The sequence below is a fragment of the Lycorma delicatula genome, chromosome 5 (genome assembly GCF_047948215.1).
Source record: "Lycorma delicatula isolate Av1 chromosome 5, ASM4794821v1, whole genome shotgun sequence".
NCBI lineage: Eukaryota > Metazoa > Arthropoda > Insecta > Hemiptera > Fulgoridae > Lycorma > Lycorma delicatula.
Genome location: NC_134459.1, coordinates 95,975,110 through 96,000,830, shown reverse-complemented (window position 1 = coordinate 96,000,830; position 25,721 = coordinate 95,975,110). Strand labels below are relative to the sequence as shown.

Genomic DNA, 25,721 nt, shown 5'->3' with positions numbered 1-25,721 from the left:
TATATCAAAGTTTAATATTATTTCTCTAAGATCTTCTAAATTCGTTTGATTATGAAAGGTCAAATATCTTAATTGTTAAAAAATCATGAAACAGGTTTATTCACTACCAGTAAGGTATAAACAAAATCTGGCGAATAATTGTAACGTATATAGTTTCTAATAACATTTTTCTTCTTTTTTTCCTGTGTCAGGGGAGTAATCCCATTTACGGACCAAATGTCGGGCTCGCTAACAGGTTCTCCGCTGTTGTTAAGGCGTATGTAGCCTGCGCCTTACCGACTAAACCTCCACCTCACCAGCCCCTTCCCCGTGGCCGGAAACCGCATTTAAACGTTATTCAGCCCCAGGAGGTGCCTTCGAGCTCAGTGTGTTCAGAATCCCAGTGCATCACTGCCACCCATCCATGCAAGCACGAACGAACGCCAGCTCTGCAGAGGGTTGTCTGTCCTCCCCTTCGTTCTTCAGTCCGGTATCCCTCACCTTATTTCTTGAGGTTTCTGTGTTTTGCTGGACGGTCCGCATGTTTTTATCGGGGAGCCTCGCTACCTCATTTGAGTTGAGTCAGCCAAGGCATCCTAGACATAACCATGTCCCGTTTCTTCTCACTATCTGTTCAGCAGTCCACCCTGCTCCTTCTCTCGCAGAACTTTTGTGGCTGGTAATAATAACAACATTAATGTTCAAAAACAATTCAGTTAGAAATTTGATACTCTAGACGTTAAAGGAGTGTTTTTTTAGTTTTTTATTTGGTAACATTGTGTTTTCTGTAATTAGTTTTCACTTTTGTTTATTCTTATTTAAACAGTAAATCTTATCTGAACATTGTATGTAGTTACATAAATAAAATCCACATATATTTATATATACACTTTTTCTCCAGTAAGTTGAAGAATCAGTCACTTGTGTCGGTCACTTAATTTTTTTATATTCTAAGTAATAAACACGACTTTTTCGTACGTATTTAATGTATTCTTACAATTATTAATTCTACAAATATCTTTTTGTTAAATGCTTGTATTTTTATCGATTAAGTAGCTTTTTCTCCGTTAAATGAGTTGTTTCCCCCACATTTTTTGCAAAATTAGGAAGTATTTATTTGCATTAGTGTAGTAATAAGTAAAAAGTATTAATGTAACTAATTTGTTGTAAAATATGTTTAAGTATTAAATTAAATAATGTTCATTAATTGTATGTTAAATCGGCTTTTATCATTTGCAGTTTATTAATAGTGGATTTTTTTAATAAATGTTTTATTTTACGTATTGCTTGGCTTTGGAAAGTCAGTGTAGTTTCTTAATTAAACTTTATTATTAGTGGATTTTTCAGCTATTACACCTATTTTTATTTCGGTTTCTTCTTCACGCGGATTACATTAATATGCCATATATTTAATCTCTTTTTACTTTCACGTTAGTTAAAAAAAATTTCGTTTTTTTTTTTGTTATATTCTTTTAAGATTACTTTCTAGCAAAGTTAGATGTGTATGTTCTTGTAAAGTTTTATGTCTTATTTATTTGTTTTATATTTATGAGAAGGATAACATTTTTTGTGATTCTACGCAGACCCATTAAAAAAAATTTACGCCTGATTAAAATGAACATTTATTAGATTTTATTAACAGTTATAGGCACTTTTTTATCTTGTTTTGACAATGAAATGTAATTTTTGTTACCACTTTTTGCTCTACCATAGATTTTATTTATGTTACTGTGGAATACCTATCTTTATTCGTAATTGTTTTTTTGTGATGACGTTTCAGAATTCCTCAATATTTCTGATGTTCAAGTTAGTTGCTCAAAAAAATTTACGGTGAAAGAAAGCGGATTTCATTCTCCCGTTTTGTAATCACAGTTCGTAGTCTTTTTTGCGTGCTGGTTTATTATTTTTTTCCCTATCACTAATACTGTTTTTTTTTTATCTGTTCTTATTAACTGCTACTAATTTTTTAAACACCTTCTTTGCACACTCCTTGTAACCCGATTAACATGATGTAATCATCATTCTGTTGGCATTGAAGTAATAATTTAGGAATCGGTCTGTTTTACTCTACCGGTAATTATTCAGTTTGGTTTACAAAAAATACAAACACCAATACAAGATACGAAAACGTCATTGCATAAATTTTATTTAAATTTTTGTTTTTCAAATTGTACACGATGTGTTTTTAATTAATTAGAAAATAATACGTATTCTTTTGTTTTCACGTATTTTCTTACATCGCTTTCATTATTAAAATTTCTTGCCTTAATGAAAAATAATTTTTACTGCAGTAAATTACATTTATATTTTTTTTTGTTCTGTTCATAATTCATAGAGTTATCTCTGTTATTCATAATATTTCGTATTATAAAATTCTTGAAGTTCACTCGGGTTCGATTCCCGTTTTATTGTGGCATGGATCCAATCTTTAATCTCTTTGTAAGTTATATCTGTGTATATGGTCGGTTTAGTTGGGTTTCCGCAGTCAGACGTTCCGCAGAATAAACCGACTAGGTTTTTCTTGAAAACAAGTGGACTGCCGTCATCTAACTGCAAAATAAAGCAAAGGAAACATAATTATTAATTAATAACGTTAATATAGTTTAGTATATTACTATGTACGTACTATATATATGTATACTGAGTATGCATTAAATTTAGTAATGTTATCGCTAGTAAAGACTCACTTTCACTTAGAGTAATGATGTTGATTATATAGCCTTATTATTTTAGGTTCGTTATTATAGGTGAACGGAGTAAAAGTTTCACTTACGGGAGTTCAATATTACACGTTTTCGAAAAATTTCGGATGCTAATATGTAACCGTATATTCGGCTCCATAAAAGAAGAAAACAGAAAAAAGTACTTCACTTCTACTTCCCTAAGAAAGCCTGGCATAGGATGATTGTTATTGTTGGGAACGATGTGCAATCTTTTTGTGATTACTAAGTTTAAAAGGGACATGTATTATATTCTTTGTAAGGATTATGGCTGAATATTTTCAACCATCCCAACTTTTGCATACGGGGGAAAGCGGTTTGTCCAACGTTCCTTACGTCAAAATTATAAGAGCCGTAAAGTCAGCAGCAACAGCCTTATGTAAACAACCAAGTTGATAATTTAAGTTCGACAAGTTTCGCTGTGAATTCAATACATTAAGATGAAATACTTTCACGCAACTTTATCTTTGATCAGTACAATAAACTTCAATCCATTCGTACTGGTTTTAATGTTTGCAAAAGAAACAAAGAGAAGGATAAGGTTCTTAAAAACATTAACGAACAAAAGATAATTCGAATTCTGCAGACTTTTATAAAGTTGTTAAACTTACCAGACAGAACGTAGAATTTTACACTAGGATTCAGGATATCCGTATAAAAACAGTGCAGAAATTTTGACTTATAATTTACCTACGATACTAATTTTTTGCAAGTGATTAAACAGATATATGGAAAAAAATTGGAGGTTTTGAATGAATAATTCGATTACGTCGCAAATTGCCGAAGTGGTTTTTATTTTGCAAAACATTGCAACAGAGTTGCAGCATCTCCGTACATTATGTTTTAAATAGCATACAATCCTTCTGAGTAGTTTTAAAATGTATACCGAATTTGTAATTCCAACAAAATAAAAGCCGCAATAGGGCATATTAAAAAAAAATGTTTTAAATTAAACATATCTCCAGGACGCTTCTTTCACGCAGTGATGATATTCCTTCCCGTTAAGGTCCTTGGCATCCGATCTCTTTTATGGATGGTTTTTACGTCTGTAGCTTCGACTGTATACGTGAATGTGTCACAAAAATGATGGTGGTCATTTAATAAATGTAATTTTACAAAATTTGTCTGAATACTCGCTTGTTAAATGTTCAGTACTTTAATAGGTAAAACATAGGGGTTTTTCTTTAATAGTAAAAACAAAATAATTTATCATTGAGAAATCTGTTACAATAAAAAAATTTTGTGCAGTTCTGCGCAAGAATACTGACTTTTCGTTTCCAATGCCCTCACTGCAAAGAGAAAGGCACTGAATTTCAGACACATCGCACCATACATTCGGTTAACACACAGTCCCTACACACAAGCATCAAGTTTAAACTCAACTAAGCACTGTGACTTACTGCATGAAAAATACACCAATACAAAGTCAAAGTAACCTCAAATTGAGGTTATGTTGTCTACAAATTTGTAGTCTACAATTTGTATTTCATACAAATATATAAAGGAAATTACGTTTTATGTGAATGGTATTTTCGTACTCCTGCTGCCTCAAAACGTAAAGAAAATTCAATTTTACCTCCCAATCCCATCGTGCGACCGAAGAAAATTTGTAAACTCAAACTGAGAACTAAATTTTATATTTAGTACGTAATTAATGCTCTCTGTTCTGGGATGGGCCAGAAGAAGAGTGCAAGCGATGTCGTTCCTAGTAAACTAGAAGGAAGTAAAAAAAAAAACTTTTTCACAGAACAATTAAATTAATAATTTTAATTTTCTTATTTATATATTTAGGTTGACGACATTTTTCTTACTGTTATTCCCATATGCAACTGATCACGTACTATGTACACGGAATCCGCCAAACAAGCCTAGCGCTAACATATTAGTTTACGCTACTATCGCTTAAAAGAAAAATGTAATTTTTACTTACCAAACACGGACTTGTTGTTAAATTTACAGCTGTACAATAATTCCGGTTAGTAAATGAATCAGAATCGTAGTATTTTTTGCAGTTGTGATATGTTATTACTTCGAGAGATGAAGCTTGTAACTGACCGGTAAGATCAGATTTGCTTAACGGGGTCTGAAAAAGAAGTCAAAGCAAAGTTTAGTATACATTTTGTATTGTTACCTCCAATCAGACTTCATTCTTTGAAGTATTTGTTTTTATGAAATTCGTAAAATATAATAAAAATTTCCTGAGCCTTCAAAATAGTATATTTTTTAAGGCTATAAATATGTTTCATCGATAATTATTACCAGTGAAATAATTATACTAGCTCAATAATCTTTTTATTTTAGACTCTACTAAATCCTCTCTTAGTATTGTTTCTTCTGTGCTTTATTTTCAGTAGTATAAATGAAAATAGTATTAAAATAGACAATAAATAATAATTTATTATTACATTTAATAATTAAATATAATGTTAATGTATAATTTCTCGTTATTAATAATAATAGAAATAATCGGGTTGTCCGAGTTAAATGGCATCCAATTTTAAGTAACAGCTTATTTTAAGAGAATCAATTAATATAATTAAATTTTTTTTAATGATCATAGCAACTCGCGAAGTTTTAATGTCGGTTAGTCAAGTTCAGTGTGTGTAACTTTTGTAGCTAGGCAGATGTCTAGACGATAATCTAACTCTTGCCAGGTGTGTAGGAGGATGTGCAGCGTTATTAGACCAATAGCTCCAACAATTTTCTGTTTTAAATCGTCCAAATCTCGAACGTTTTTTGGTACACACAACTTTAATAAATTTCCAAGCAAAAAAATTCCAGTGATATCTGGAAGTCTAGGTGGCCATACAGGTGGATTTTCCAGGAGTGACAGTGAATGCATCGCGTTCAGATCCACAGTCTTGTCACTAACTGAAAATTTTGGATGATTTCCAGTTTGTGAAACCAATTTTTCTTCCTGTCTCTCTTAAGTCGTATCCCATTGACGAATATACTTACATGTAGGAGGATTGATATTGCATTCAGTTTGTACATTCCGTTGAACACGTGTAACTGATTGAAACTGCGCTAATCAAAGTACCCACTGAATCTTCTGTTGTGGGGTCCACATGTCAACTGACTGCTATCGACTTCAATTGCATTGAAAGTCGTATTGTCTGGGCATGCGTATTCCGCTGACCTTAAGATTAAGAGTATGCACAATGGAGATATTTCCTCTCGATTGAGCTTTCGTTTAAGAGATTACGACAATTGGTTTTCTAAATATAGCCCATTACTTTTGGATATCTTTAGCCTGGTCACCTTAAGCAGATAGATTATTTATTCAGTAAAAATAAGTTAATTATTATGTAATCTATAAATTTGAATGCAGTAATTCTAGTAATGTTTTAAGTACGTTTGTGGACGTATATTTATATTTCTTCTTCCCATTTACCGATCTTTCAACTGCATCTATTATTAGTAAGCACTTTATTCTCATACAGTGTCCTAGCCAGTTCCTTATCCTGCTTAAAATGGTATTTAACTTATTCCTTTGCTTCTCTTCTCAACACCTCCTTATTCGTTACTCTATCCTGCCAACAGACGTTTACCATTTTACGCCACACCCACTTCTCAAACCTCTCAATTTGTCGTTGGTCTTCCTTTCTTAAAGTCCACGTTTCTGCACCATAAAGCATAACATCACTCCAAATAAAACATCTTGCCAATCTCTTCCTCAGATCTAAATTTAATTTCTTACATAGCAAATTCCTTTTCCTACCAAATGCCACCTTACTCATTGCTATTCTCTTTTTGATTTCTATGGTACTGTTAAGATCTTCCGTTATAGGTTACCCAAGTACTTAAATTTCACCACCTGTTCTAGTACCTCAGTCCCAAATCTTACATTAATATTTTTATTTTTGCCACCTAATACCGTACATTTTGTTTTCTTTTTTTTATTAATTTTCTCCCCTAGATCTTCACCAGCCTTACTTAGACCGTTAAGCATTTCATTTAACTTTGTTACACTTTCTGCCAGCACAATCATGTCATCAGCAAATCATATACATTTTGTTCTTCTACCACCTATTGCCACCCCTCTATTACTCTTCAAATCATTGCTGATGATTTCTTCTAGATAAATATTGAATAGTGTAGGTGACATGCAGCAGCCTTGTCGCACTCCCGTTCTTATTTCTATTTTTTGTGTTGGCTCACTTCCAATTCTTACTTTTATTTTCTGGATTATATACAACTCTTTCATTAGTCTCATATCTTTCCAATCAATTCCTTTCTTTTTTCAAAATTATCATTAATTTATCCCATTTTATTTTATCAAAGGTTTTCTCAAGGTCTACAAACACAACATATACTCTTCTCTTATATAAATATCTTTCGCCAATAATTCGAAACAGTCCTGTGGCACCCCTAGACCCAACTCCACTATTTAAAACCAGTTTTCATTTCTATTTAAAAATAGATGTACACTTAGTTAAAAACAGTTTCTAATTTATTATTTAAACTTTTTCTGCATTTCTAATAACCATTTACCAGAATAATCGTTTCTTTCAGAATTATGAAACGATTGTTTTAAGAAAATAAACTTACCTCGTTCCAAATTAAGTTCCTTAAAAGTTTTTAAAATTTTTCCTTTGAAAATCATTATTTTTATGTAGATACCAATGGATGTAGCTTGAGCTTAATTTAGTAGGGAATCCACATAGAATCGGTCGAACTGTTTTATGGCAGTTATACACAATTAGACAAGTTGGTTATCGATCAGCCAGAATCGTATTTCAGCTGAGTGAAATTTTTTTTTGTGTTCTGAAGATGTGTGAAGATGTTCTGAATAAATAACTGGATTTCATCAAATCCAGTTATTTATTCATTGACGAATCTTTTATACTGAGTAATTTATGAGGTTTCTCTCTTTAAAAAGTTTAGTCAATGTTTTCAACTCTTACTCAATAGAATGTATATAATTGCGTTCATTAATTATTTGTGTGTTGGGTTAATTGGACATACAGTTGGAATTATGTATTGCAATCGGTGTGATTTTGCTTTTGATATTAATTGATTTATTAAAAGTAGCATTTTACATCGGCTCAGTCTATAATTTTATTGTTTCAATAATCATTCGTATAGTAAACTAACATAAGGAAGTGTTTGTAGTGCAGCAACATTTCTGAAGATTTTTACGAAAATTTATTTTTTCCTGCTTTTAAATTATACTCGTATATAAAATCCTAGGAAAATAATATTATATCTAAAAATAATGATATAATATTATTTTTATCCCATTATCCCCTTGGTTAACGATTGCTGTTAAATTAGGTAGCTCTGATCGATTCTTTTTACCGACGTCTATAAGTGCATTATCATTTTGTTAAATAATTTTTTTTCCGTGGTTTAGTTTTTGTTTTTTTTAAAATTAATTTGACAGAAATATTTAGCGGATACTTTTATATTTTTCGTACGTACGTATGTACAACGGAAATAATAGCCTCAATAATAGCCATCATTGAAGTTACCTTCATCACTTTTAAATGTTATCGATGATATGTTTAGAAGAGCGGTGCGAACCAGTATAATCACTAATATTCTGATCGTTTTCTAAATAATTTTTTTGCTGCATTTAATTAATTTTTTTATCACCTTGCCTTTTTCCTGTGGGAAATAGATTTGCTGCCTTTTTTTCCTTTAAAAACAATTTTATTTTATTTTTTTAATTCTTTTTATTATATTGATATAGATATTGTTACATTACTGATGATTAAATTATAATCGTACCTTTTTGTCGCCCCTGGTTTCAATCGTTATTCCAAATCCACTTAATACTGCTTTCTTACCGTCTTGTGGGACTACATGTCCTATTTTAATTGCCTTTAAGTTTTTATTAAACTTGAAAGGTTTTTTCAGTTTTATCAAACCTACATTATTCAGCCAAGGATACGTGTAATTGGAATGAACTATTCGTTTTGCGGCTCGTCTTGCTTGTCCTTTGCAAATCACTTTATCAGTGCCACCTCTTATCAGAATAGAAGGATCTGCCCTAAAATGAGATATTCATTTCGATGTTATTATTTTGTTTTTGAAAGAAACGTGTTTTAATTAATTTAAAATAAGCACATTTCTTATTATAATTGAAATTGTATATATGTAAAGTGTTTCTTATTTTTAAGTGTTACTTTTTAATAATTAATAGAAATTTTCTCAGTTAATGATTACATATTTCCCGTTGTGAAACGGTATGTTTAATGCGTTCTGTTTTTTGGATTTAAAACATAGAATTTAAAACAAAGACAGACTAAAATTAGAATCGTTTAAAACGAGTAACTACAGAATTCTTTCCGCTATAAGATGATTGTGAGGCGATTATGGAACGAGCGCATCCCGTATTCAGGGTTATTTCTGATACCTTACGATCATACACGAGTGACCCTCGGGGTTTATTTTCCATTGGGTATTCTTAACTAACTCTTTTATACTATGTGTAGAATTCTCACCGTATACTAGATGATCGTATTAAGTTAATTAATTATTAATTAAAAATTAATACTATTAAATTATTACACCTCCGAAAAAAAAAATTAATATATTCCTATGTTTGATTTGTTGGATTTTTGCTTAAAACGCGAGAACCGTATTCCCGATCCATCTTTAGGAAGGATTGAGAATTTAAACAAGGGAACGTGTTTTATATAACAATATCCTTGACGTAATATTTTAAGCCGCTTACTAGATAACGTATTATAAGTGTTAGTATGTAGGAATAAAATTTACTAGGTCGATTTAATTGTAGTTTGGTTTTTATATTTACCATATCGGTAATAAAATTGTTCTGGAGGTATCAGTAGCAAATTATATATTTAAAAAGTTTCATTAGTAAGAGTAGCCCAAAGTTCGACGTAACTCAGATTAAATTATGAATCTCTACTGGAAGACGGTTTTTTTTTGTCTTGTTATATTTTTCAAGAATTTTGTCAATGAAAATTGTTTTCGGTTTACCTTAAAACAAAAATCATGTATTAGGTAAAACAGTATGTTCATAATAAAGGACCTTTTTTTAATGTTAGAGTCGAGTGTTGTTAAATGTAGTTACACGGTCCGGCGATTGGAATGTGGAAGCTAGTTTAAATTTTTTTGTTTTTGTTATCAAAATCCGTTTTCATATATCCCTTTCACAAATATCGGAGATTTAATAGATAATAGTGTTGTTTTAATCGTTCTTAGATAACGATAATATTTTGCAAGTATTTCCGCAAAAACAACAAAATTAAATAATTTTTATTTTTTCAATTTGTTTTCGTTGTCATATTTGTCCATTATTACTATTTGCGTCTATTTTTACGGAATTTAATGTGAAAGGAAAAAGTTGTTTAAATGAAGTTTCTTAAACCGGATTGTAAAATATTTATACGGTTGAAAATATTGGTTTGTCTTCTTTTAACGTAATTATCAGTGTCATGCCGAAAATTAGGTCGGTGGTATTTATTCAGCCAATTGGACTAAACCAACAAAACGTTATAAGAAAGAATACTAAACCCGTTGCCCTTAAGGTCTAACATATTTTTTTTAATATACATGCGCGGAAATATATTAAAAAAATTTCAGTGAACGAGGAAAAATTTGGAATATGTAAAAATAGAATACATTTGGAGAATATGTGTTGGTCATTGGCCGTATCGCTCTGTGAAGGGACTTTTTTAACAGACGACCAACGTTGTCAGCTTTTTTTTTATGGAAATCCTTTTCGTTTTCTTTGACTTCATTTTTCCCATCGGGTTTAAATTATAATTATGAAACCAAATATTATGTACAAAAATTCATTTATATTTGTTCTCCATGAAGTAAAAAAAATCCTACTTTTATCGAGGGGTGAAGTGGTAAATATTTAAATAAAATATTGTCATTTTGAAACCATTTTGCCAGCTGCAAATGAGATTGTAGAAACTATGTTTTGAGATAATTTTGTCAAACAATTACACTCCTTACCTCAATGAAATGATAATGTTGCCCGGTGATGCAGCTGACGATGTACAGCATTAGCTTTTCGGGAAGTTGCGTGACAAATTGTTTTCAATTCAGGTTGGTGAGGCAACAGATAGTAATAAAGATGCTCATTTCATTGCCTACGTTCGATTTTGTGATGGTATGTCAGTAGTACTAGTAGAACTATTTTGCAAACCAATTGAACTCAAAGCAGCACTCGTATTATTTGTTATCTTAAATGAGGTAAACATAGAGTGGGAAAATTACGTCGGAATATGCACTGATGGTGCTCGTTCAATGTGGAAGATTCCAAAGTATACAAACACTTGTGCTACAAAAATCTCCACAATCTGTTTGGACACATTGCATGATCCACAGAGAAGCTCTGGTTTCCATAGAAATGAGTCCTGGTCTGAATATTGTGCTAACGACGGTTGAAACCGTGGTAAATTATATAAAAATGAGATCCCTAAAATCAAGAATCTTTTCTGTCCTTTGTAAAGACATTGGTACAGTACATTCACCGTTACTATTTTATTGCGAGGCAAGATGGTTATCACGTGGGAAATTTTCACAGCGTGTTTATGAATTAAGAGAAGAAATGGCCCATTTTTTTAAGAGGAAAACCGACCGGAAGCCGAGAAGTTTCGAGATGGTTTACTTGTGATGGAATTGAACTACTTGGTCGACATATTCTAGAAATTAAATTCCTTAAATTTACAACTCCAAGGAGCAGATACACACATGTTTGATACGAGTGATAAAGTTAATGCTTTTTGTTGAAAATTGGAATTGTGGAGCAGAAATTTAGAGCAAAAACGTAGAAAGTTGTTTGCAAATGTGAATTAATCTGTTAAAACTTACAAGGCCGAAGAACAACATGTGAAAGTTGTTTTTGTAACCATTGAAAATCATTTAGCAATGCCGGCAAAGAATTTTAAAAATTATTTTCTTGCTAACGACAACATTATAGCAAGTTACCAGTGGGTTAGGGATCAATTTCAAAATACTTCCAAAGGGCTCTCAACTGCCGAGAAGAAATCTTCGTAGATTTCAGTGCAAGTGGCGAAATCAAAAGACAATTTAATTACTTCGAAGTTTGAGCAGAGGTGGATGATGAGTTTGGTGCACTGAAAACAAGAGCATTTCGTATACTAATACCATTTTCAACATCTTACCTTTGCAAAACCGGATTTTCTGCGGAGGCTGCTTTGAAAACCAAATGCAAATCTCAGCAAAATATAAAAAAAACTCAGTATCTATTTCTAATACTAAACCTTACTTCAAAAATCTTTGCTCTGCAAGATAGGCGCGAGGGAGTCACTAAAAGTTTTTAATTTAGTATTGATAAGTTATTAAGTACTGCACACATTGTGCAGTACTTACACAATCCTATTTATAAGTGTGTAATTTCAGTGTAAATGTGTACTTTATTATTTAATAAGTCAGAATGTATTTTGTTTTGCTTTCCTTTTAGTAAATTAATAAATTTTTTTTAATAATATTTTATTTTCGATATGCTTGCGCGCCCCACAGGTTGAGAAATATTTATTTAAGTGATGTACTTTTCTAGTATTTTCGTGAAATGTGTTTGTGTGGATCGAGATTTTATTGCTTTGTTTTTACTAATTTGGAAGTACATCATGAGCTACCGCATCCTACAGCGTAATAACATGTCCGATTACGTTTAACATGTAAAGCCACTTTTTTTAATTCCTACTCTACCGCTCATATCCGCCAAAATACTGCTCTAATTTATTCTGTAACGCTAACGTTCGAACCGTTTTGTTAATTTTATTATTGCTTGCTTAAATTTAATATGAAGGTTTTTATAATTCAAAATTTGGTTTTCTGATTTTTTTTTTTTGGCTGATAATTAAAAAATATAATTTATCAATAAATGATATTGGAGATTTTTTATACTCACTCGTGAAGTAGAGTACCAGTTGTTAGTAACCATTTGTTATTCAGTATTACACCAGATCCCATTAGTAATCCCCCTTGTAATATGGCGGCCTGAAAAGGAAAAAACTTGTTTAACGCTTGTTTCAATAAATTTGACAAAAAAGAAACGCTCAATAATTGATAGCAAAAAAAAGAAAGAAATATAACGGTTTGTATGAACGTTTAAATATTTAAATATATTATTGAATGTGCTTGTTCAGTTATTAATAATAATGATTATTATAAAATAAGACATAATATTTTGCTTTATATTTGAAATTAAATTATCATCTTAAACAGAAAAATTCCGTTAACTCATTTACCTTATAAATAAATACATGTAAACTTTCTTCCGGCTCCCCGGAAATATTTCCAAACATTTTAATGAAACAAAAATAAATGAAATTTTTGTCCGTCTGGATAAATTTATTTACACACTATAAGATGTAGTCATTTGCACTGTATGAAAAATACTGAAGGAGATTCCAAGTGGACATTAGAAGTATATTCCTCTAATTAAACTAATCAAACATATTCGTATAATAACCGGTCCGAAAACGCTTTGTTTTTGAGTTACGGTTAACGAAAAATTTCTTCCTGATTATTGTTAATGGTAGAATGAAATTTTCCAGAAAATCGTGGGAAGTAAATTGTCGGCGAAAATTGGTGGTTTTTTAATGATATTTGAAAAATTAAATATAATGGGTTCAGAACTGTCTACCGCAGTTTCCGAGAAAAATTGTTTAAAGTCAAAATATTTGTGTTTTTTGCAATCGACAAAAAACACGCTTTTTTATTTTTTGCTTAAATTATTTTGTTGAATATACAATAAACAAAAAACAAATTTGTAAAGAATATAATTTTCTGATATTTAAATAAAGTTAACTGAAAACAAGTAAAAGTTTTTTAAAAAATAATTTTTTATTCAATCAGAAACATAAAATATGGTAGAAAAATATTGTAGTTTTAAATTTAGTAAAAACTATTTCGACATTTCAAAGAAATTGTGTAAGCAGCAATATCAACTATTCAAATAATAAAGGAAGAAAATTATAATAAAATATCAATTTAATAATTAATTAAGTCTTTAAAGTTAATTAAATTAGGTAAAAAAAAATTATCAAACTTTTTCATGTCGAAATTAATAGAAAAGTATTTTATCTTACATTTCACCAATATTATAGCTGATCAACAGTTTGTATTTTATATCTCAGTAATTTTGGAATTTTTCATAAGTGAATAAATAACAACACCCTTTTTAATTTTCCAATGAAAAATACGTACAGATAATTTTTACTTTGGAACTTTCTATTGCAGTTGTGCTAACTGCACATTATTAATATCAAGAAAGAATTCCTGATACAAGAAAAGTGGTTGATATTAGTTTTAGAACGCAGCTAGTTTATACTATTTAGATATATTTTATATATATATATATATATATATATATATATATATATATATATATATAATAAAAAATATTTTACTTAAGAATATTATCTTTATTAATCTGTTGGGTTAACCGATTAACTATATAAACTATAAATTAAATGCATTACGCTTCATTTAGCTTTCTCAGGTGACAATACACATTCATACACACATCATACAAAATTCTCTTGCATACTAAGAAATTAACTCGTCTACCCATCCTAGATAACATTATTTAATCGCCCTACTCATATATGACTCCCCCTACTCATATATGACTCATCTTATCTTTAGATAATTATACGTATCCCTTTATACTGTATAGCTTGATTGCTATTTCCTGTGCATTGAAACCCTTACAGTGGAAATGTTATTCTCAAAAATTACAAACATTAAACATTATTTTCCTTAAAACTAAGTTTACAATATAAATCCGTTCTATTATAAGTCCGTTCTATTGTTGACAGCGTTTGTATTTTTCTTGATGTATATCATTTCTAGTGTGGTCCTTTTATGTGTATTTTGTTCTTTGCCTAATATTTTGGTGCTGTTCAAATCGAACGAATGTTTATGTTACCCACCGGGTTGGTCTAGTAGTGACTCGTCATCGGAAATCAGCTGATATCAAAGTCGAGAGTTCTAAGGTTCAAATCCTAGAAAAGGCAGTTAACTTTTATACGGATTTGAATACTGAATCGTGGATACCGGTGTTCTTTAGTAGATGGGTTTCAATTAATCACACATCTCAGGAATGGTCGACCTGAGAATGTCAGTTGAAGCGATTACACTTCATTTACATTCATACATATCATCATCATCATCCATCCTCTGAAGTAATACCTTATGATAGTTCCGGAGTTTTTATGTTCTATTGTGCGCGCTGTCACTTCCTTTTTTTTGTATATTTATGGGCCTCAATTCTTTTTTTAAGGTAGTGAGATGTTTGTCCAATTTACACCGCGTTACAATCTTTCCACGGAATGCTGTATACTACGTTAGTTTGTTGATTTTTTCTATCGGCGATTTTAATTTAGAAAACATCCTATTCAGATTGTAATTTTTTGGGGCTATTGGAAAATCCTTTTGTAGCAACTTTTTAATCTTTTCTGACATATCTGAGACATATGATAATGCAACATAATTCTATCTCTTATTATTATTATTATTAGGTTTGTTGGCTGATATACTATTATAGTGTTTATATTGTATTTTTAAATATTTTATTTATATTTTCTGGATAATTATTATGTATTAATAGATCTTTAGCTTTATATATATATTCCGTTCTATCCTTGGGGTTTGTAGTTTTTATTACTTTGTTTGCTAGATTCTTGACTACTGATTTTTTATGTGATATTGGTTGTGTTGATAGGAAATTTAGGTATCTGCTTGAAGATGTTGGTTTTATAATATACCATTTTGTTGATATCTTCTTTTCGAAATTCTAGTATGTGCCCATGAACAGAATATTGATTTAATATTAAAAGAATTTAACTTATTTAATATACAATTTAAAAAGGAAGTTGAAATTAACAATAGTATAAACGTTTTGGATTTAACAATAACTCATTTCGAAAATAAAAATATAAGAAATACAGAGCGTAACCTTTCAAACGTAGCCTAGGCAATGCTATTAGTAATTAATTACTTCCCTTTTTTTTCTGAAGATGACTTTTTTTGTATGCCTTATCTCATCTTTCTCGTCTTTTATTCCAAAGACGATATTTTTAAAAAAGACGTGATATTTTTTCGGTTTTTAATCATTTTACTGTCTGCTGAATTTATAAAATTACCTTTTTTTTGCAGTAACATTCCAAATGGGGGATGCATTTTAGAACCTTAGGTTTGTCCTGAAGACTCCAATTGGATTGATAACTAATATCCTACACTACACAGCACGAAAACAATTATTGATATTTCAATCTTGTGTCCTTACTGTTTTTAACAGTATGAAAAAGGAATTTATTACCTTTATGTTTTTATTTTAAACCCAAAATCAATCAGATATTTTAAATTTGATTACATTCAAATTTTCATATAAAAATTGTTTAATTTTCATTGGTGTAAAATTTTATGCTAATGTCTGAGACATCTACTAACTTCTCGCCTAACCTTGAGTTTCATACGATTTCTTAGGATTCTGAGCAAGCGGTTACCATCACTTTACTAATCCATTTATTTATTAACATATCTTTACGCTGCTTTTGGTTTTACTTTTTTTATCGTGCGAATTTTATTTTCGTGTATTTTGGAGAATATAACATCAGTTTTTATCCCAAATTGCGATTTAAAATTTTTTTAAATCTAGATGGTGTGATATTGATCGTATAACAGTGAGACTTTCTGGTTCCTACGTAATCGGGGAAAGCGTAAGTACTTGGCAACAAAGCTTATTTTAACTGCATGCATATCAAATACTTGTGCAGAACGCTTTCCTAAAATCCAACTGTATTTAAAACATAATTTAAAAATAATATCTTTTTTTTAATTTTATACAGTAATTTCAGAACTAAAATTTACTGAATGTAGGTTTTGATCTCTCAGATAAAAACATAAATAATCATTTCTATTTACGCAGTCAGCTGAAAAACTTCAACAGCTGAATAGTAAGCTGGAGCATACATATGCATTCTTCGTTCTTTGTTAGACATTCGCGCAGATACACACTCACATTTTTCCTTTTTCATCATTTGTGGATCCGTCTCCCTTGAGAAAAAAGTTTTCTCTTTATCTTACGTTGATTAGTTTGTTGTTAAGCCTTATTTCGTTTCATTTAAGTTTCTTTGTCCCTGAACCATTTTATTTTCCGATATTAGATTGTAAAATTGAGTTTATCAGTCTCATTAAACATTTGCCAACGAGTCAGTAATTTATTAATTAGCTTTATAATAAATGTAAAAATTATCCACGATAGATCTTTTATTAGAGAATTACAGCCGTATTGAATATTAAGGTCATTCAAAATTCTGTTTTTGTAAAATTATACAGCATCATTTGATTATTGAAATTATTTGAAAAACTACAGATAATTAAAAACTAGTCTATGTTTACGGTAATTGAATAATTCATCCCAGTGCGAATGATCTTATAAGAAAATTATTTCCAAAACTAGCTGCAGTCTGTTAGGAACTACGTGTATAGTATACATTATTGCTCGAAGATTGAGGTAGTTTTTCATTTACGCATAGTGACCAGCAGTTATTTCATTAAGTATTTTTTCCACATAAATTGACATCTCATCGTAAAAATTAATGATTTTTATTATATTATACATTTTCATACTCAGTTTATAAAGTCGATAAATGTTCATTTAATTTCTAAAATTACCGATGAGAGGAATACCGATAGTCAAAAACCATCAAAATTGGATGGTGTAGTAGTTTTGAAAAGATTAATTTATAATTGAGCGATTCATGTTTTAGATACGAATTCGTTCAACATAATATCGGTTTAGAAAAATCATAATCATTCCGTTGTTCGGAACTTTATTTCACCGCATATTCGTAATTAGTGTAGTAATTAGGTCTTAGGACCGGTAATAATGGTGATCCTGACTTGATATAACATTTAGTAAGGGAGATATAAATGTTATAATTATTCATTTAAAAAAAAATTGACGGGATAAATATAAATTTACAGGCTAAGCTGTTAACCACAAATTAACAGCTTACTGAATGAGTTTAAAACTAAGATGGAAAGCTTGGCAGATGAGAAAAAATTCGCAAAAAAGGTTTTGTACAAAATAGTTAAGATAAAAATGATATCCAAAAAAATATACATCCTTTTTATTATTTAAACAAGTTACCTATTCTCCATATTTTAAAAGGTGATGTTGGAATAGAGACTTAAAAAATTTCTGAGAAAACCTTAACTTGTTATTAAAAGTACCTTTTTTTTGTTTTGAACCTATAAAAAATAAAACTATAGACTTTCTCAAGCCTACGGAATTTATATCCGGTTTACTTTATTAGTAATTATACCTTTTGATATGGCTAAAGAAAATTATATTAAGTTAGAAGAATAAAATAAACTTAGTTAAAAGAATATTCCTCGCATATTTATTTATTAGAGTATGGCAATTAAGCGCCATTAATTTGTGAGCCCCGTTATCCGGTGCTAAATAAATATCCTAAAGATATTTTCCACCAGTAACCGTTTAAAGTGTTCCAGATGTAAATGGAGTGGATTTAAAGAAACAGAGGAATTGTTTCTTATTTTTCATACGAGCCTAAGTAGTGTTAAATTGAAGAGAAATTAGAGTTAAAATAATCTTTAAACGTCATTTTTATATAACGCTATTTACATAAAAGATCATTTCCTGTGTAATTTATTATTAATGCAGTAATTATTTATGACTGTCTTTAAATATAAAACTTACCGTATACGGATAATTTTTAATTGACGCTCTCCTCCCTCCAATTATTCCAGTTATCATGTGATCAGTAGCTTCATTATCATTTATTGATTTCGTTTTCTGCTCATCCATTTCATTTTTATGCTTGTGGTTAGTTATTGTTCCCTCATTTGGTGTTGCGGTCACTGTAATATTAAATAAACCATTATATGTCGGCTTAAGGCATATGAGTTTTTAATGAACACGTGCATGTGTATGTTTGTTAAATTTAAAATGTAGATTTAAATATTAATCCTCATCAATTTGGTTTTAATTTAATAAGTAGATAAATATTTAATTGATGAAAATCTGTTAAATTCATTGTATATATCGTAATTAGAAGTTCTTGTTTTTTTTATGGTGTTTGTTTGTTTATGGTTTAATTATCAGTATCATTGTATTATCAGTTCATCCTTAATTGTATTTTACGGAAATAACTATGTATTGTATGTTTGAAGTATCTGTTTCCGCAAATGATGTAATAGTTGTTTAAAATATTAAAATTTACAGTATCCTGAATTGTATATAATGCCTGTTAAGTATCATAATCTAATACACAAGTATTAGGTTACAAGTATGTGACCTGACATGAGACGCTAGGCACTCCCAATAAATATAAGACTAATGGGGGAATGTAAGGAGGAACTTTATTATCAATTAACCAGACTTATTACGATGTCAAGTCGAACGGTGATATTCAGGTCTGAAGGTGATATTCAGACGTACAAATAACTATAACGGTGTATCAGAGTATCAGAATATTTATTTTTGTATTGCCTACATTTAAATTTTTTGCTGTAAACGTAATTCCATAAAAACATTAGCTCTGCGGTTTTACTGAAATGTAGGAAAATTGTAATTTTAAATGATGCTGTACAGTTTTTAGGGTTTCTTTTTTCAATGTTTTTTCTGCAAGTGTTAGAAAAATCTGGAAATTGCTCAAATTATATAATTATAATTGACTATACTTAACGAGATGCTGATACTATTTTACAGGAATTTGTAATTTTTGTTTGCAATTTTTAATCCGAATTAAATTGTTTGAATTATAAGATGGAGGTATTACATTTACCAATAAATGTTTTGAATAAAGCTTAATCCTTTTCCTTCATTATTATAATTCTGTCACCACGGCAACAGAAATAAGTTATGAATTTTCCGTGGTCAAAGGTGTGTGTGTACTTTAGTTGATATAGTTATTACTATTCTGTCTTGTAATTAAGTTTCTTTTTCAAATTTCTATAGAGGTAAAATACTTTAACTGTTATTTATCAGTTTTATTCTCACAACCATGAGGGTAACGAACACTGGGGTTGAGCCCCCTGGTAAGACAGGAATAGCGAACGAAGTGAGTTGCGGGAGCCTCCTGGCTAGATTGTAATAGCAAGCGACTGAGCCACGCAACCTCTGGGTTGGCTGCGGGATTCACCTGTACTTTGAGGGTCCGGGGGATGGAGTCCCTTAAGTATAAACCTATACTTATAAATAAATAAATTGACCTTATACTTCGGGGATCCAGGGATGGAGTACCCTGTTCCCTTTTAATAAAATAAACTCTGTCTCATCATTCTACAGTCGAGGTTAAGGTGCTTCCTTACTGCAGCTTGGTAACACAGAAGGATAAATATTTCAAGTGTAAAATTTAAAACTTGCCGTGTCATATTTGACATTATACGAGCACCTTTTTAATTATACTTCTTTCAGACGTTCGGGTTTGGTTTTGTAAACGTTACCTCAAATGAAATAATCCAACGATTTAGACTCGGAGAACCGGTAGGTGGTCATTCTGTTGTTTGTTCCTTCACTACTCTTCAAACTATCTGGAAATGTATTATTTAAAATTTTGTCTTACCTTTACAGCGAAGTGATGGAGCGCAATCCATTTTGCCGAAATTATAAATTTTTTAATCGTTATCAAACGTATTACTAGATAGTCGGTAGAATCCTTTAATTAAAATTAAGAGTTATCCAATATTGTCAATTGTCATCTAAACTAAATTGTAATGACGTTTGTAACTATGTATAAAAGGTTCAGTTTTTCGTGATTATCGTATGAACTTTTGTAATCTACAATTTATTGTCGGTTCAGTATCGATAATTATGATTATTAAAACGGTCATTTAACGTACAAGTATTTTGAACTGAATACGATTGAATTTAAAGATAAAGGATGGGGTCTTCATTACAATTTTGCAAAATAATATCTACAATTCAACCGTGTTATAGTTTATAAGGCTATAAGTTATCATTTTAATAAAGTTGTGAATTGAAAAACTTATTTTGTTTGTTCAAAGTTAGTTTTCCAAACCGATCGGGGGATATTTGTTTTTAACAAATATCCCCCGATATTTATATATAAAAATTCCCCGGCTTTACATGGATTTGAATACTAGATCGTGGATACCAGTGTTCTTTAATGTTTGGGTTTCAAATAACCACACATCTCAGGAATAGACGACCTCAGACTGTACAAGACTGCACTTCATTTACATTCATACATATCATCCTCATTCATCCTCTGTAGTAATACCTTACGGTGGTTCCGGAAGCTAAACTGAAAAAGAAAGAAGGTTTCATCGCATTTACCCGATTGCAAGCACTGTAAATATCTCCTAACATTTCCTTCAGTATCTATAATGAAACCTATAATGAAGAAAGAAAGTATATGAATTCTTTCTTCACAGATTCTATCGCTGAAGCCTTGTCCGGGAAATCTCGTTTTTTATTCCATAAGTTGTCTGTTTCGCCTTCGTTTATTCCTAGTAATTTCTCGATAGTCTTTCTTTTCTTTCACTCGTAATGACGTATTTCATTCATTAATTTTTAATCGTTGCTACTATATATAAAGGTTTTTTGAAATTATGAGGCGTACGTGAGAGAAAACAGGTGTACGTGCGTACCTTTTTTTAAACCTCCGGGACCACCGTTAGGTATTGCTTCAGAGGATGAGATGAATGACAACAAATGTAGCGTGTGAAAATGTCATGCCTGACCGGGATTCGAACCCGGAACCTCCGGATGAAAGGCCGAGACGCTACCACTCGCACCACGAAGGCCGACGCGAGCGTACCTAGGGTGCGTACAGCTTCGCGACTAGTGTTGCTAACCTGTCGGAGCAAAAATTCCCCTTTTTAACATTTTATTTAAAAAATGTAATTCTCAAAATATTGTGCAACTTATAAATAATTGCGATTTTGTGATATTTTTTTTATTCGTTAATTTTATGTTTCAATGAATCCGTAAGTGGGTTCACTGTTGACAAGTTATTGAATATAGTTGGATTGGGATTAGTAACGTTACATTTATTACAAACACTTATTGAATTCAGTCTTAAATGACAACACAATAAAAAGATTATATTACGGCAGCTCTTATATTTTCATTATTATTTTAACGAATATTAAAAATAATATTAATATTATACAATATCATACATTAATTATTAATTATCATATTAATGGAAGTTTTTTATTTATCGAATTCGGTTATTTAATTAATTTCAAATAACTTAGAACTATTAGGTTTTTTATTATGACTAAACATTTTAATTATTATTTTTAATTATAATCTTTTCTCATTCGCTCACATTCATCATTTTACTTTGATTTCAAAATGATACATTGAATTTTTGTTTTCATGACGATTCCTTTCTTTTTCCTGTGTAGCCCCTGGTAATTACTGTTCAGATAATATTTCTGAGGATGATATGTATATGAGTGTAATCTTCTACAGTCTCAATTCGATCATTCCTGAGATGTGTGGTTAATTGAAACCCAACCACCAAAGAACATATTTCCAGTATCTGTGTTTTTTAAAATTGACGGTCTTGTGAACTAGTTTTATAAGTATTTTTCCCTGATCGAATCCTTTTTTTTTAAATAGATGCTTTTCAGTTTTACCGTTGCTCTTCTCATTTTTTCTCTTTTCTAATCTTACGTTTCCCGAATTCTTTTAATAGAATTATACTTGTGTATTTAATGTATTGTTAAATCTTCTTCTCATATACCTTCGGTTTTTTTAAACTTAGAATTATTTAGTAATCCATGTACATAATTATAATAATATTTAAAGGTAGCTTATTTAACTTTTAAAATTATTGATAATTATTGAACTAGTAAAAATATATGAATAGAAATAACGAAATTAAAAAGTCAAGTCAAATTATTTTGTCCTCTAAAAGAAAAGTATTATCCACGATCTAGTATTCAAATTCTAGTTATTCATCCGTGTAAAAATAACTGACTTTACTAGGACTTGAACGCTGGAACTCTCGACTTCCAAATCAGCTGATTTGGGAAGACGTGTTCACCACTACACCAACCAGGTGGGTTAAACGGTCGCAAAGGTACTAAACTTAACCCAAATATTCCCGTTGCCGTTTTAAAAATCTTCTACTAGAGAGAAAACTTGACAGAATTAATAGAAAAAGCTTAGATAAATAGCACTAACTTAAAGAAATTTTATACCTTAATTTTGTCACTAAAACCTAATTATTTTTGATAATAAAATAAGGTGCAAAATTATTTTTACGTAACGAGGGTAAGTCAATTATTATCCGCAATTAAGTCATAATTTTGGTTATGTTTGTAGTACTGTCATGTTGTGTAGATGACGCATGAGTGGTTTAATGTTGTTATGTCTGCTGTACACGTTTGATGCTGCTAGGTTAGTTCCATTATCGCTGCTCTGCCGTTAACCTAGGCTGCTCCGCTTTCTGTTTGCACCAAAGAAGAACAACGTTCAGTGATCCGTTTTTTGTGGTTGGAAGTTGTATCAGGGGCCGAAATACATCGAATACTTTTGGAATACAGTACGGGATCAGTGTGTTGCCGTAACGGAGTATCTACGAATGGATTGAAAAATTTAAAAATGATCGCACAATTGTTGCGCACGACGAAGGAGCCGGACAACCGTTTACCGCCACAAATGAGAAAAAACATTGAGCGTGCACGCGACAAGGTTTTCTTAGACGAGTAACTATCGATGAAGTGGCACATCGTCTGCAAAATTAGTCACGGTTCTGCCTACGAAATCATCCACAATAGATTTGGGTTATTTTAAAGTCTGTGCAAGATGGGTCCCAAAACAACTCGCACAGTTGTATAAACAAATTCGCTTGGACATCTGCCAAAAAACATTTGGATCGCTATGGTAACGAACAGGACTACTTTTTAGACAGAATCATCACTGGTGAAACATGGATCCATCATTACGAGCCGGAGAGTAAACGACAGGGTATGGAATAGAAACATCCAAATTCGCCCTGCAAAAAAAAAAAATTCAAGACATCCGCAGGAAAACTGATACTTATAGTTTTTCCGGGACTCACAAGACCCGGTACTGGAACATTATGAGGAAAGGGACTCGACAATAAACAGTGCGCGTTACAGTGAGATGCTTACTGCCAAGCTGAAGCCTGCAATTCGAAGAAAACGCCGAGGACTGCTGTCGAAAGGCGTTATGTTGTTGCACGATAATGCTGCCCGTCCACATACTGCTGCTCACACTGCTGAAACGCTCCAGAAACTCAACTTTGAAGTACCGGCTCATCCTCCGTATAATCCTGATCTTGCTCCTAACTACCACTTGATGGTCCACTCAAAGAGGCATTAAGGGGCCGTCGATTTACCTCGAACGAAACAGTGAAAAAAAGCGGTGCTTTCCTGGTTTGCAGCTCAACCGAATACCTTCTTTTACGAGGGCATGAGGTAGCTTGTGCAACGATGGACTAAGTGCGTTGAAATGCAGAGGGACTATGTTGAAAAATGATGTACATGTAAGTTTCCTATTTGTATTGCAATAAAATTTATAACTACATTGCGGATAATAATTGACCTTTTTTTTTGTCTTCAGTCATTTGACTGGTTTGATGCAGCTCTCCAAGATTCCCTATCTAGTGCTAGTCGTTTCATTTCAGTATACCCTCTACATCCTACATCCCTATTAATTTGTTTTACATATTCCAAACGTGGCCTGCCTACATAATTTTTTCCTTCTACCTGTCCTTCCAATATTAAAGCGACTATTCCAGGATGCCTTAGTATGTGGCCTATAAGTCTGTCTCTTCTTTTAACTATATTTTTCCAGATGCTTCTTTCTTCATCTATTTGCCGCAATACCTCTTCATTTGTCACTTTATCCACCCATCTGATTTTTAACATTCTCCTATAGCACCACATTTCAAAAGCTTCTAATCTTTTCTTCTCAGATACTCCGATTGTCCAAGTTTCACTTCCATATAAAGCGACACTCCAAACATATACTTTCAAAAATCTTTTCCTGAGATTTAAATTAATTTTTGATGTAAACAAATTATATTTCTTACTGAAGGCTCGTTTAGCTTGTGCTATTCGGCATTTTATATCGCTCCTGCTTCGTCCATCTTTAATAATTTTACTTCCCAAATAACAAAATTCTTCTACCTCCATAATCTTTTCTCCTCCTATTTTCACATTCAGTGGTCCATCTTTGTTATTTCTACTACATTTCATTACTTTTGTTTTGTTCTTGTTTATTTTCATGCGATAGTTCTTGCGTAGGACTTCATCTATGCCGTTCATTGTTTCTTCTAAATCCTTTTTACTCTCGGCTAGAATTACTATATCATCAGCAAATCGTAGCATCTTTATCTTTTCACCTTGTACTGTTAACTCCGAATCTAAATTGTTCTTTAACATCAATAATTGACCTACCCTCGTAATAATTGTTTTTATATAATTCTTATTCTAAATTAATTGCAATTCTATAACAGCTCTATTTTGATGATTAAAATTAAAAAAAAAAAATTATTAATCATTGTTTTATTCTCAAGAACCATTTAATTCTTTTATCTTTTACGAAATGATTCATTTTGAGACGCAAAATAATATTAACTGAAGGATACCGCGCATCAGATGTGATTCGTTCTCAATCTTCGTTTGATTATTCACTCGATTGTTGGATTACAAGGCTAAATTATTGTTATACACCTTTCCTAAAATTAAAAAAATATTAGCATGTAATATTCATTTAGTATGAATACATACACATTGAATCAGCGGTTTCTGAAATTAAGTGCGATTAATAGTAAAAACATACAATGAATGTTTTGTTTTTAAATTATAAAAATTACAATCATAGCTTATCACTTACCATTACAAAATAGTGTTGTTAGTATCTGCGTTATAATAACTGTTTTAATTAACATCATTTTGTTTTCATTAAAATGCAGTCCTAGTGTCTGGTGCATATCTATTGTAAGGTTTTAAACGTACAGTATACATTTATTATCTTAAGGTTTTACACATACAGTATTTATTATCTTTATACGTTTATTTTTC

The 25,721-nt window shown here is 31.0% G+C and overlaps 1 protein-coding gene across 1 annotated transcript; it reads right to left on the bottom strand.

The window, feature by feature from the left end:
• Positions 1-1,583: 1,583 nt before the first annotated feature.
• On the bottom strand, positions 1,584-25,721 carry LOC142325231 (kallikrein-7-like). The gene is made up of 6 exons (XM_075366711.1): positions 25,534-25,721; positions 18,388-18,548; positions 12,562-12,650; positions 8,433-8,694; positions 4,630-4,782; positions 1,584-2,529 (listed from the first exon to the last, which is right to left on the bottom strand). The coding sequence occupies exons 1-6, from the start codon at positions 25,628-25,630 to the stop codon at positions 2,326-2,328; spliced, it is 966 nt and encodes a 321-aa protein (XP_075222826.1). The 5' UTR covers positions 25,631-25,721; the 3' UTR covers positions 1,584-2,325.